The sequence below is a fragment of the Schistocerca cancellata genome, chromosome 3 (genome assembly GCF_023864275.1).
Source record: "Schistocerca cancellata isolate TAMUIC-IGC-003103 chromosome 3, iqSchCanc2.1, whole genome shotgun sequence".
Taxonomy (NCBI): Eukaryota; Metazoa; Arthropoda; class Insecta; order Orthoptera; family Acrididae; genus Schistocerca; species Schistocerca cancellata.
The window spans coordinates 590,166,794-590,180,979 of record NC_064628.1 but is presented as its reverse complement, the minus strand read 5'-3'; the positions used below and the strand labels follow the sequence as shown (position 1 = coordinate 590,180,979).

The following is a 14,186-nucleotide window of genomic DNA, read 5'->3' as shown; positions in this document are numbered from 1 at the left end:
AAAAAAAGTATCCCTACACATTTATAAGGAGTGCAGCAGAGAATTAAGAGAATTGTACCTGAAAAAAGAGAGAGAGAGAGAGAGAGAGAGAGAGAGAGAGAGAGAGAGAGAGAGAGAGAGAAAGAGACTGAGGGGGGGGGGGGGGGGCGGGGCTGCTCATGTTGTGCAGCTCGTAAGCTTTAATTATACAAAGGTTGCACAAATTTATATGTGTTGTCTTGATTGTTGCCAAGAAAATAGAAAGAAAACCAAATAAACCAAGTTTGTAGCTCTCACATTTGTTTTTGATTTAATATTTCACTAGGAATTATTGAGTGCATCAACTTAAGATAAATGGATTACAGGTCTTAGTTTTAATGTTCTCAACTATCAATAAGTAAACTAGTTTTCAAAAACAATGAGCTACTTAGATATATGAATAAGATATTATTTAAAAAAATTATTGTTAACATTTCATCATTATTTCTTCGCCCGCACAGCATATTTATAACCAAAAACGTATTTACAAGTACATGCATATGGGTTTTGACTTAAAAACCAAGATAAGTTTGCAGTTTTTAACATGTAGCATATCACCCACAGCACAAGGGATAGAAGTCTCAATGTAAAGATGTTTTCATGGTTGAATATTATGTATAAATGTTACACTGAAAACAATTCAGAAAAATTGTATGTCATAGACAACTGGTGTGTTTAGCGGTTCAAAAAACAAAAAACAAAAAACAAAAAAAAAAGTTTTAGTAAAAGTGCACCATAGCATTTCAAATATAGGAAGCAGCTCTCTTAAAACTTGTATGATGGGAAGTAGCATCTGCCGTGCAGTGCACAGGAGTTTGCAGAATATGGATGTAGATGCGAACTAGATTTTTTTCTTCTTCTTTTTATTTTTTTAAACAGTGAACGAAGAAAACTGCAACACTAAGAAGTTGTGCAACATAAACAAAAGTTCGTAGGCATGTTATCAGATCTGATTTAAATACATGCCTGTGACAGTAGTGAGTAACAGCTACCTTTGAGATTGGATGTGGTGAGTTGATGTCAGGGATGCCTTTAAAAAAGGCCATAAAAAGCCAATATCAACATCTCACTTAGTTTGAATTAGGTCGTATAATACAGCTACAAGAAGCTGGATGTTCCTTGATGTTCCTTCTGCAGTATTTCAGAAAGATGTGACAGGAATGTAGCCACTGTGCACCCCTGCTGGCAGTGTTGGTCACAAGAAGGTATGGTCACAGGAAGACCAGGTTCTGGATGGCCACGTGGCATTACTGAGAAGGAAGACCATCATGTTTGGTGTCTGGTTCTGGTGCATTGTATGAGGTGCATTCAAGTTCTAAGGCCTCCGATTTTTTTTCTCCGGACTGGAAAGAGATAGAAACATGCGCATTGTTTTAAAATGAGGCCGCGTTCATTGTCAATACGTCCCAGCGATGGCAGCACCGTACGGCAGATGGAATTTTACCACCAGCGGCAAGAATGAGAACTGTTTTAAATACTTAAAATGGTGACATTTTCCTTACTTGAACAGCGTGCAATCATTCGTTTTTTGAATTTGCGTGGTGTGAACCAATTGAAATTCATCGACAGTTGAAGGAGACATGTGGTGATGGAGTTATGGATGTGTTGAAAGTGCATTCGTGGGTGCGACAGTTTAATGAAGGCATAACATCGTGTGACAACAAACCGAAACAACCTCTGGCTCGCACAAGCCGGTCTGACAACACGATCGAGAAAGTGGAGAGAATTGTTTTGGGGGATCGCCGAATGACTGTTGAACAGATCACCTCCAGAGTTGGCATTTCTGTGCACACAATCCTGCATGATGACCTGAAAATGCGAAAAGTGTCATCCAGGTGGGTGCCACGAATGCTGACGGACGACCACATGGCTGCCCGTGTGGCATGTTGCCAAGCAATGTTGACGCGCAACCACAGCATGAATGGGACTTTCTTTTCGTCTGTTGTGACAATGGATGAGACGTGGATGCCATTTTTCAATCCAGAAACAAAGCGCCAGTCAGCTCAATGGAAGCACACAGATTCACCGCCACCAAAAAAATTTCGGGTAACCACCAGTGCTGAAAAAATGATGGGTGTCCATGTTCTGGGACAGCGAGGGCGTAATCCTTACCCATTGCGTTCCAAAGGGCACTACGGTAACAGATGCATCCTACGAAAATGTTTTGAAGAACAAATTCCTTCCTGCACTGCAACAAAAACGTCCGGGAAGGGCTGTGCGTGTGCTGTTTCACCAAGACAACGCACCCGCACATCGAGCTAACGTTACGCAACAGTTTCTTCATGATAACAACTTTGAAGTAATTCCTCATGCTCCCTACTCACCTGACCTGGCTCCTAGTGACTTTTGGCTTTTTCCAACAATGAAAGACACTCTCCGTGGCCGCACATTCACCAGCCATGCTCCAGTGGTCAAAACAGACTCCTAAAGAAGCCTTCGCCGCTGCCATGGAATCATGGCGTCAGCGTTGTAAAAAATGTGTTCGTCTGCAGGGCGATTATGTCGAGAAGTAACGCCAGTTTCATCGATTTCGAGTGAATAGTTAATTAGAAAAAAAAATCGGAGGCCTTAGAACTTGAATGCACCTTGTACTGCATCTGCAGCAGCAATCTGACCAACAGTTGGCACTACAGTGAGACAATGAACTGGTAAAAATCAGTTACTTCATGGTCAGCTCTGAGTCAGACTCCCTGTAGCATGCATTCCACTGACTCCAAGCCACCACCACTTGTGACTTCAGTGGCGTCAAGCAAGAGCTCATTGGAGGGCAGGGTGTAGGTCTGCTGTCTTTTCTGATAAAAGTTGGTTCTGCCTCAGTGCAATTAATGGCCAACTGATGGTTAGAAGGTGTCCGGTTGAGATCTTGCAACATACCTCTCTGCATGCTAGACATACTGGATCTGCATCAGGAGTTATGGTCTGGTGTGCGATTTTGTATGACAGCAGGAGCACTCTCATGGTTATCCCATGCACCGTGACTGCAAAACTGTACATCAGTCTCATGATTTAACCTGTTGTGCTGCCATTCAGGAACAGCATTCCAGGGGGTGTTTTCCAACAGGATAATTCTCACCCCACAAACTGCTGTGGTGGTGTGTTGGGGCTTATGGGCGCTCAACATCGAGGTCATCAGCGCCCCAAACTGCTGTTGTAACCCAACATGCTCTGCAGAGTGTCTACATGTTGCCTTCATGTGCTTGATCACCATATGTGTCACTAGTCGAGCACATATGGGTCAACATCAGATGACAACTCCAGCATCATCCAGAAACAGTATTAACCATCCCTGTATTGACTGACCAAGTGCAACAGGCATGGAACTCCACCCCACAAACTTATATTTGGCAGCTGTACAACACAATGCCTGCACATTTGCATGCTTGTATTCAATATTCCTGCAGTTACACTGGTTATTAATGTACCAGCATTTTACATTTGCAATGGCTTACCTCGTGCTTACATCAACCTGTGATCTAGCAATGCTAATCACTTGAATATGTTACCTAGACTAATTTATACCCAAAATTTCATTATTCTACATTAATTACTGTTTGGTGTTGTTTTTCCATCAGTGTATCAAACTATAACAACGTCTCATCAGTGAAAGCCAACCACATACATACTCAGATATTCAGCTGTGGACTAGAGGTAGTTGTCAAGTAAAAATAATTTCAGTTTGTTTTTCAAAAATTCATTATATGCTAGCACCTTTAATTCACAGGGAAGGCAGTCAAATATTTTTATGACTGCAAACTTTTCTCCTTTCTTTACAAAAGTAAAATTAAGTTACAGATAGTGGAGGCCTTTTGTGTTCCTAGTGTTACATTTATGAATGCTAACACTATTTACAAATTGTGCCTGATTTTTCACAATTTAAGAAATCTCGTACGAGATTAATGTGGTTGTTTATACTATGCCTAATTTTGCAAACAGTTGCCTACAAGTACAAGAAGTTGAGGATGAACACCAGGTATTATCCTTAGAGCCAGGGTGGTGGTGGCAAGGGGGGGGGGCTATGGGAGCTACATCCCCCCCCCCCCCCCCAGTGGGGTATCATATTACGCTGGATAAAATTACTTCAGAAATCGGCAAATATATTAATTCAACAGATTCAGAAGGAGAGCTGAAAATACAGGAGAAAAAGTGGATTGATGAAAGTAAAAGATCTGAAACAGCAACTGAAGATTTAAAGAACTGTGACAAGCAGCTTTCCCAAATGTATATGCTTTACTTTTAATATTTGGGACTATTCCTGTTATTGCAAACACTCCTGAACAAAGCTCCTCTACTTTGAGATGAATAAAGACTTATTTGCGTAACACAATGGGGCAGGTGAGACTAAATGGATTGGCTCTTGCAAATATCCACAAAGAAAGATATATGGACATTGAAAATATCATTGACGTATTCAGTAAAAATAAACAGAGATGAAGAGCATAACAAATTGGGCATAAGACGGAAATAACCAGGGAATTTTGTAATAGAATTTTTTTATATTCGTGTCAAGTTCGCCTCTGCTTACAGCATGTTTCTGTGTAAAGGGTATTTGTGCCTATGCCCAATGAGAAATTATTTAATTTGTAAAACCGTACAGTAGAGTACAGTGCAAAATACATACAACATGATATGGCACGGAATAAAAGCTGTATTCTGCTCAAATGGTACACAGCAAGAAAGCATGTCAGCTTGATCTAAAACAAAAGAGTGCACTAATTACACAGTCAGCTCCACAGATAATCCCTAGTGAAGCAAGATCAATTGTCAGTGGGGTTATACAACATGGTGTCCCCATGGAGCCCACTCTCCACTCCCCTCTCCCCCCATTGTGTGCAGTACTGGGGGAAGGTGACTGCTGTGGTCTGATGACGGTGCAATAATATGGCATATGTGGGATAGTAGTGGCTGATGTTTTGTGGGCATCGAACATAGTAGTATCTGCACTAGATGTGTCAGAGCTACCAAGGTCTGGCTACTGTTGCACAGCATTAAGGTGATAATCTTGCAGGTGTGTGGGTGGGCGTCAATCTGGCCGTGGCAAAACTGTTGTGGAATGTCTGTTTTTGGGGGCATTCTGATGGGGTCAGATTGCGAGGAATGTTCTTTGTGTTTCTCGATTGTGATGGCAGAGGGATGTGATGTTCTGGGGGCAGTGGTTGTGAGAAAACCGTCGGGGGGCAGCTGTGATTTGATGGCTGCCCTGTCCACATCACTGGGAAGTTTATAGGAACATGTGAAAACCAGCTGATGAAACCGTTCCCAGAGTCACATTCGGGATCTTTGATGACCAGGAATTTATTGAGTAACTTGTATCGTCAGAAAGTGTGACATGCTTGCAAACTACTAGTGCCATATGGAGGAAAATTACAGGGATGCTATGAGGTTGTGAAGGTGGGATCTCAACATAAGAAATGTGTTCTTTTACCCTAATGATGAGGGTGGGAAGTTCGGGGGTTTCCGTCAGAGGCACTTCTAGCAGGAAGTCAACAGGAAGAGCGAATAACTTGCCATACAGAACTTTAGTGAGGGAGGCATGGTGATTGTTTTTCTTGGCAGTGCATATGCCTTATAGCTCCATGGTTGAGACCTGGTGCACTGTTCCATTTCTGATGGCACACTGGGTGAATATCATTTGAGGAGAAATCAAGGTTGGTTGACACACGGGGTGAAGGGTGGGAGGGGGGAAACATTTGAGTAGGTGGTATGTTACTAACCTTGCTGGTATGTGAATGCTGTGTACGTGTTGGTGGTTTCTCAGAAGCTGCTGTATACACATCAGAAGGGTGTTGCACCAGCATTGTTAAAGGATGTCATGCTGTGGTGAGCTCCTCAGACGGTTTTTGGGTTACCAGTAATATTGTTTCATTCTCCTGTTTGAAGCACAGAGACTCCAGTCAGATCTCAAGGAAAAGAAACTGATTTTGTTGAGTTTTCGTGAGTAAGTTGATTCAGTTAAGTAGATGATGATAATGGTTATCCATTGAGGAATGCTGCTGTGTGTCGAGTGGAGAAGATGTAGTGGGTTGTGTTGTGTTTCCAGGAGAGGATGGCCAATGATGCCAGCAACTTTGCATCTGGTGTCATGTTGAATCAGTGTGCTGTCGGACAAGTCCACTAGAAGCTGGGAATGGCAGAATGAAAAGTTTGGCAGTGACTATCCATGTGAACAGACAGCTTGCTAGTTGTCATATCCATGTAAAAGTAGCTCAGTGATTGCACCTAGGTTTGTAGACCACATGACTGCTTTCGAGTGGTACTACCTTTGACAGGACCTTGACAGGACTATCGTAGGTGGTAGGTTACATTAGAAGTACTTTCCATTCCAATACATCCATTGTGAGGTGGTGTTCCTGAATGTAGATCACGTCAGAAAAACACACTAATTACAAAGGAATGTGATAATGTACCTCCCACAGACTCCAAGTGATGAGACCCTCATGAATGTGGAATACGTCACAAAAATCTGAAACATATTTTCACTTAACCCTTGCAATACCATGTGCTGGGGGTGAGGTTACTTTATTTTCATCTTCTGAAAATATTGTAATGTAGTCAGTTACTTTTTATTTTAAAATTTTGAAAGAAAAATATTTACTGCTTTAAGAATTCTTCTACCAGATTCCATATATTTTAAATTTTTCAGCTAAACGTAACCCAAAAATTTAAGCAAGCTGATGTCACTTTCCCCGAAGAATGCTGTGTTCAGTATTTTGAGGTTCAGAGCCTTACATGTCCATATCTCTTTAAAAACAATATGTTGAGAGTAAAAGTTAACAGTAACAAGACCAGCATTTTCAATTTTTTTTTGTGGTCATGAAGGCAGTAGTATATGTTGTTGGAAGTGCACTGATATTGGTAAGATGTGCTAAAAGGTATTTTCAGGTTCTAGACTCCATGAACACATCAGTACCTCTTTAAAAAGTAGATTGTTAAGATAATTCAACAACAATTAATGAATTTTGTTATTTTTAGATTTTTTGTGGGCATAAAGGAACCTCCCACGTTTTGTAATGTGTGTAATGGAAAATGCCTTGGTATTGCTAGAGTTAAAAGGTAATAAATAGGCCTACCTTGCAAGTAAACATGTAAGTGTTCAGTACACTGAGATGCATATGATAAATCTTAGGCTATTGTAACCATGCATCATCAAACAGAAAAATCATTTTATAACACTTACTTACAATGATAGGAGCCAGACTATATTAACACTTGAATTATTTGATATTACTAGTAACAAATACATATCAGTTGGTTCTACTATGAAATTCATCAATAGAGTAGAAGAAGTTGGCCATTAATAAATCCTGTTGGCAGCTCTTAAACTGAACTTCATTAGAATTTAAATATGTTATGGCTGCTGGTATGTCATTGAAAATGTATTTTCTTGAATAAAAGACAATTTTTAGACCAAAATAAATAACTTTCAGTCTTTGTGAAGATTATTTTTAGTTACAGTATTAATTAGATGCACTGAACCATTGTTTGAAAAAGGCATGCATTTTAATGACAAATTTAATAAGGGTATAAATATTCAGGAAGCAGCAATTAACATCTCCAGCTCCCTACACAGGCTTCTGCAGGTTGTTCTCATTGATTGATTGACTGATTTCTTTATTAATCCATGTAACAATTTACATTGTGTTGATTTCGTCAGCAAAATCATATACAATACAATATACCTACAATTATACACATAAAATTTGTATTTACACACATTTTTGAGGTATCTTAAATTAGTTTTATATCCTTGTGTAATTTGTAATTTTCTTATAGTACTGTACAATTTTTGATTTCATATTATAATTATTTCCTCATGTATTACAATGCAGGCTACTTTAATTACACATGTTTTAATTCAGATAGTCCATTACTGTGTAATAACTTTTACTTAATAAAAAATAATTTAGTTTTGTTTTGAACTGTCCGATTGTGTCAATATCTTTTATTTTTTGGGGTAATTTAATATATAATTTAACAGCATTGTACAACAAGCTCTGCTGAGTTTTAACTTTATTTTTTCTCTCTAGATGCAGATTGTATTGGTTTCTAGTTTCATAGCTGTGTACTAAAGAATTTTTCATATAGCAGTCAATATTTTTTTTTACATACATAATACTTTGAAAAATGTATTCACAGGGGACAGTTAGGATTTCCAGCTTTTGGAAATGTTCAAGGCAGTGAGCCCTACTGCCACTCTTGGTTATTATACGAATTGCTCTTTTCTGTAATTTGAAAACTATTTGAATATTTTTACTGTTGACTCCCCAAAATATTATTCCGTAGGTAATAACAGAGTGGATATAAGAAAAATATACAGATCTGACACATGTAGTATCACAAACTGCAGTCAGAATTCTCAGAGCATAGCATACTGTAGCGATTCTGTTACTAAGTATTTTAATATGTTCTTCCCACTTTAACTGACTGTCAACATGCATACCAAGAAATTTTGTGTAGTCTACACATTCTATAGTTTCATTGTTTAACTTAAAGTTGTTATAGTGTGGTTTTTTGTAGACATAGAAGTTAACAGCATTTGTTTTTTTTTTAAGATTTAGTGTTAGTTTATTTCTGGATGCCCACTCACGTACACTGTTTAGTGTTTGTTTGGCTTTTTCTTTTAGTGCATCTGGTGATTTGTCACTGATTAGAACATTTGAGTCATCTGCAAACAATATTGTTTGTCCATGCTTGATGCTCTGTGGGAAGTCGTTTATGTAAATGAGGAATAGTACTGGGCCAAGGACACTACCCTGTGGGACACCTATATTTACATAATTTGGATCTGAATTATACTTTACAATATAGTTTGAGCAACTTGAAATATGTGAGATTTCAGTTATCTGTCTTCTATTTTTTTAGATATGACTGGAACCATTTGTTCACACGTCCCCTTATTCCAAGTTCATCTAACTTATTTAACAATATGTTGTGGTCTACTGAATCAAACGCTTTAGTTAGATCAAGAAATATACCTGTTGTGTAGTTCCCTTTAACTAATGCTTCTAGAATGTGTTTTGTGATGTGTGCTGTTGCTGATTCTGTGCTTCTCCCTGATCGAAATCCAAACTGGTCAACAGACAATAAGTTGTATTTATTTAAATAATTCATTAGCCTATCTTTCATAATAGTTTCTAATATTTTTGCAAAGCATGATAGTAGAGAAATTGGCCTATAATTTTCAATTATTCCTGCATCACCTTTTTTGAAGAGAGGTAGTAATTTCGCATATTTTAAATAGTCTGGAAAGTAACCCTGCTTGAAAGATTGATTTATAATATCAACTAAAGGTGGAAGTAGGCTCTTGATATAGTCCTTAATTATAAAAATGGGGACTTCATCCAGACCAGCTGAGTTTTTGTTTCTCAGTTTGCTGACAGCTTTATAGACTTCTTCCTGTGTTGTAGGGAATAACACCATTGAGTGTGATACACCATTTTTTGGCTTTTTGACCTGAGGGGCTGTTAGAAAATTTTCCTGTAATATTATTCCTATGCTACTAAAATAATCATTTATATAGTTTGCCAAATACATTGGGTCTTTTATTAGAGTCCCTTCCTCTTTGGTTTTCAAGTCTGACAGATTCATTTTCCTGGTACCAGTTTCCTGCTTCACAATCTTCCATACTGCCTTATTTTTGTTTTCAGCAGAGTGCACTATTTTGGAGTTATGAGCTCAAGTACACACAACAAATAATTCACATTATGCCTATACATTTTTGGATCCAGAAAACTTTAGTTTGGCTTGATGAGTTACCCCAAAAATAACCCAATATGACATTATGGAATGAAGTAAGCATAGCCTAGCATAGTTTTTTTTATTTTTATACACCTAAGACTGACAACATTTGCATTGCACATAGATATATACAATTTTGTTTTTGTGCCTGGCCACAACCTCTAAAAATTTCGTAAGGGGAAATATGGTCCATAGTAAACTGCAGTATATACGTAATAATAAATATTACAACTTACTATGGATGAGGTTTTCCTTCACAAAACAAAGAGATTTGTTTAGACACTTTATCAGTTCTGTGGTATACTCCTCCCAACTGAATTTATTATCAAGCCATAATCCCAAGCATTCAACACTGTCAACTATTTCTCTTTGTCATCATATTTGAGGCTTATACTAGCAAGAAACATCTTCCAAGTTCTAAACTGCATGTAGTGCGTTTTTTTTTTTTTTTTTTTTTTTTTTTCAAAGTTTTGTGACATAACATTTGCTATGAACCATTTATTAACATCCTTGAAAATTTAATTAACTGATCTATCTAAAAGTATGATTGATTTCCTATTTACTGCAATGTTTGCATCAGCTGCAAACAAAACTTAGCATCTGGTAATGTTACAGATGAGAAAGCACTGATATACACAGTAAATAGTGTGCTACAATGGAAACTTATGGGACACCACATGAAATTAGTTCCCAGTTGGATGATGCCTGATATATGCCTCTCTTCTAATGACCACCATTTGTTTCCTGTCACAGATATAGGATCTGAACCATTTTGCAGCATTTCCTGTTACACCATAACATTCTAGTTTACTTAAAAAGGCATTGCCTTTGACAGATCACAAAATATACCAGTGGTCCACAGTTTATTGTCTAATGAATTAAGTACATTCTCGCTGTTTATGTAGATAGCCTTTGCAATATCACAAATCTTGAGAAATCCAAAGTGTAACTTTCATAATATATTATGTGTTGCCATATGGTTAAAAAGCCAACTATATTTACCTTTTCTCAAATTTTTGAGAATTCTAGCCAAACTGAAATTGGATGGACATTTGACAGTATTTGTTTATCTCCTTCCTCAAACAAAGCTTAACTTCAGTCTATTTCAACATATCATGAAATGTTCTGCTGATAAACGTCTGGTTACACAAACTTAACATGTTTCTAAACTCGGAAGCACACTCTTTAATTTTGTGATATTTTATCATGACCACCAGATTTTTTTTTATTATTTTATAGATTTATGATGGACATGACTTCTCCTCAAGCAGTGAAGGGCACATTCATGTTGCTGAGGGGGAGGTCGATATCGAGGAAGGTGGCTTGTTGCGCTGAGGACCAGGTGAAGCAAATGGAGGACATTGTATTGAGGTCCTGGAGGAATGTGGACAGTGTGTCCACACACTTGCTCCAGATCATGAACATCTCTTCAACGAATCTGAAGCAGGTGAGGGATATGAGATTCTAGGTGGTTAGGGAGGATTTCTCTAGGTGGACCATGAATAGGTTAGTGGCTATCCATTGCTGTTCCAAGGATTTGTTTGTAGGTGATGCCTTCACAGGAGAAGTAACAATGGGTGAAGACATAGTTGATCATGGTGACCAGAAAGGAGGTTGCAGGTTTGGACTCAGTCGTGCACTGGGAAAGGTAGTGTTCAATAGTGACAAAGCAATGGGCTTTTGGTATATTAATGTACAGGATGGCGGCACAGACAGCTATGGGCAGAACGACGGGTGGTAAAGAAACAGGAACTGCGGAGAGTTGGTGGATGAAACAGGTTTCTTTTATATAGGAGGGTAGGTTACAGGTTCAAGAAGGTGTTGGTCCACAAGAGCAGAGATTCTCTCTGCAGCTGTCACCACCCCTCTTCTCTCCCACCCTCACCACGGCCTCCCAATGCTGCACCTCACACCCCTATCCTGTCCCCACCACATCCCTGCATGCTCTCACAGGCATATTCCCTTCACCTACCCTGTTATCTAAACCCCTATGCCTCCTCCTCGTCCCCACTACCCACCCCAGCTAGATTGCTGCTCATGTCAGTAGCTGTGAGGCCATAGCAACTAGAGATAGTGACAGTAGTGTGTGTGTGTGCATTCTATTTCTGAAAGAGGAATTTGCCCAAAAGATGAAGTATTTCTAGCATTATTTTACAATTGCCTGTCTATGAGCCTATGTGGTGTGTAGCATTGTATCCTTTCGGTATTTTGTTTTTAAGTTACGCGTTAATAAAAGGAAATCCCTGGAAGGAGATAACTGAATGGTGTTACTATTAATGTTGTTATTGAATAAGTAAGTCTTTAAGGAACATGATTTAAGGGAACTCCTTCTTGGCCAGGATAATTGCTTTTCAGTATTCCTGTGATTTAGCTGGTGATTGTGCAATTGAAGTTATAACTCAGTGCTCCATTAAGTCTTCCTAAATAAAATAATGCTTCTATATTTATTTGGATCTTTGATACTCAAACACAATGGATAAGGTCTGCCTATGAATCTATGCAACTGTATGACAGCAATGTCCCTGAAACTCCTTAAGAATTATTTAATGCAAAATGAATTTTAATGTGTAAAGAAGTTAGTAAATAATGGGGAATAAGTTGTTGTTATTATTATTATGTGTGAACTGTTTTTATCTGTCTACAAAAATAATTTTAGTACTTCAATATAAATCAACAGCTAAATGCAAAATTATTTAAACTATGCTGTAGTTTCCTGATCTAAAGTAATTTAAATAACTTTGAGAACTAAATATAAATATGGGGTTAATGTCTGTGTAATGTTACTATCATATTTCCCTAATTTGTTTTGAACTGTAATACATAGCCTAGGTTAAATATTAAGAGATTTTATGATGACTTGTCCTATATTACAAGTACACACAGACTGCACATGAAGAAGTCAAACAGATCCAAATAAAAGTCAATGAATCAATCACTACCTGCCAGTGCCCTTCAACACTGACACAAAAATCTTTTATTGGAAGGTGCTGTTTCTGTAAGGTTATAGCACTAGACCAATTGAAAATATTTATTCAAGAATCACTATGTGTAATCTAATTGATGTGACTTCAAAAGCTGGTTCAATCCCTCAATTGCTATGGGGACTTCTGTTGTGAGTTGCCCATATTATCTACAAATAGCCTACAGTGTCATAGTTCAGTTGTGAAGACTGCAAAAAAATTAAAATCAGTTATTTACATCCCATGTGAGACAGACTAATAACAGTTCGAAATCGTAAATAAGATAAAGAAAGACAGAAGATTTGGCTTTAACGTCCAATCGACCAAATCATCATACGGTCAAAATTGTACAGTTCATTTTCTGTCTGGTTTGTATTGTGATAATTTGTACATAACTAGCGTGCATCAAAAACATCGGGAATGTATTGACACTCCTTACTTAGTTGTTTTTCGTTCTGCAAAGTGAACAACAAAACCATTGTGATGGTAAAGTCCCAAATCATTATACCGCAGCAAACATTTCCTATGACTTCGTTTATGACGCAGGTTTGCTGGAAATTCACTTTCGTGTGGCTAAGCTATAATTTGGTGTTTATTTACGTGTCGACTAATGTTTCTCTGTTGCTACACTAGAGTTGCTACCGAGGAATGCGTGCGTTTGTCTAGACACTGTGCCTTTATCTTTTCCCATTTCACTGACAGCTAAATGAATTTCACTATTCTACCACTGCAAACACAATATTGTACTTATTTTTGATCGGTTCCATCATTTTACAATGTTGATCATATTTGGTGCGGTTGGGTTTACTCTAACGTAATCAAACAACAATGTAGCCTCGTAACACCAAATTTATTACATTTTTGGTTATATCATTAATATGCTTTGAATATCGATGACAATACGTAGACATATGCAAAAAAATTATCGGGTGCCAAAACTAGAAACCGCACATTAGACACTTTATAAGAAAAAAAGGAAAAGATCGTATTAAGTCTCCGTTAAGTAACTACTCACATTCACATAGCACTAACAAGCAACGGATCACTTTTACAAATGCATAAACATCACTAACATCCATGTTTTGTCTAATATCCCGTTACTGCTTAGCCACGACCACCTATATTAGATGGAGGATGCAGTGATTTAGCGCACTTGTCTGTGATTGTCTGACAGCATGCAGCATCACTCACAGCAACGATGATCAATCACTACGGACTACGACACGGCCTGTATACAGGCGGCCGTGACTACGGTGTAGTGTCGGTTTGTGTCTCAAATACTACCGCAGTTCGAAAATTTTGGAACTGTATCAACACTATTGTTACGAAAAATGAATGAGTCCCATGGATGCTGCGGAACTCTCCGAAAGTCTATATATAAATTTTATCTGTAGCATTCAAAAACATAAAAAGCTATACATTATGAAGGGAAACAAAAACCAAGCAATTATATCTCGACAGTATCTACCAATC

At 38.0% G+C, this 14,186-nt stretch overlaps 1 protein-coding gene across 1 annotated transcript in view; it reads right to left on the bottom strand.

Annotated features, from left to right (window-relative positions):
* Positions 1-5,813, bottom strand: part of LOC126176445 (uncharacterized) — a 155,578-nt gene extending 149,765 nt beyond the window's left edge. The window contains exon 1 of the mRNA XM_049923601.1: positions 5,730-5,813. Coding sequence (XP_049779558.1) covers positions 5,730-5,813 — 84 coding nt within the window. The remainder of the gene's footprint in view (positions 1-5,729) is intronic.
* Positions 5,814-14,186: the final 8,373 nt, after the last annotated feature.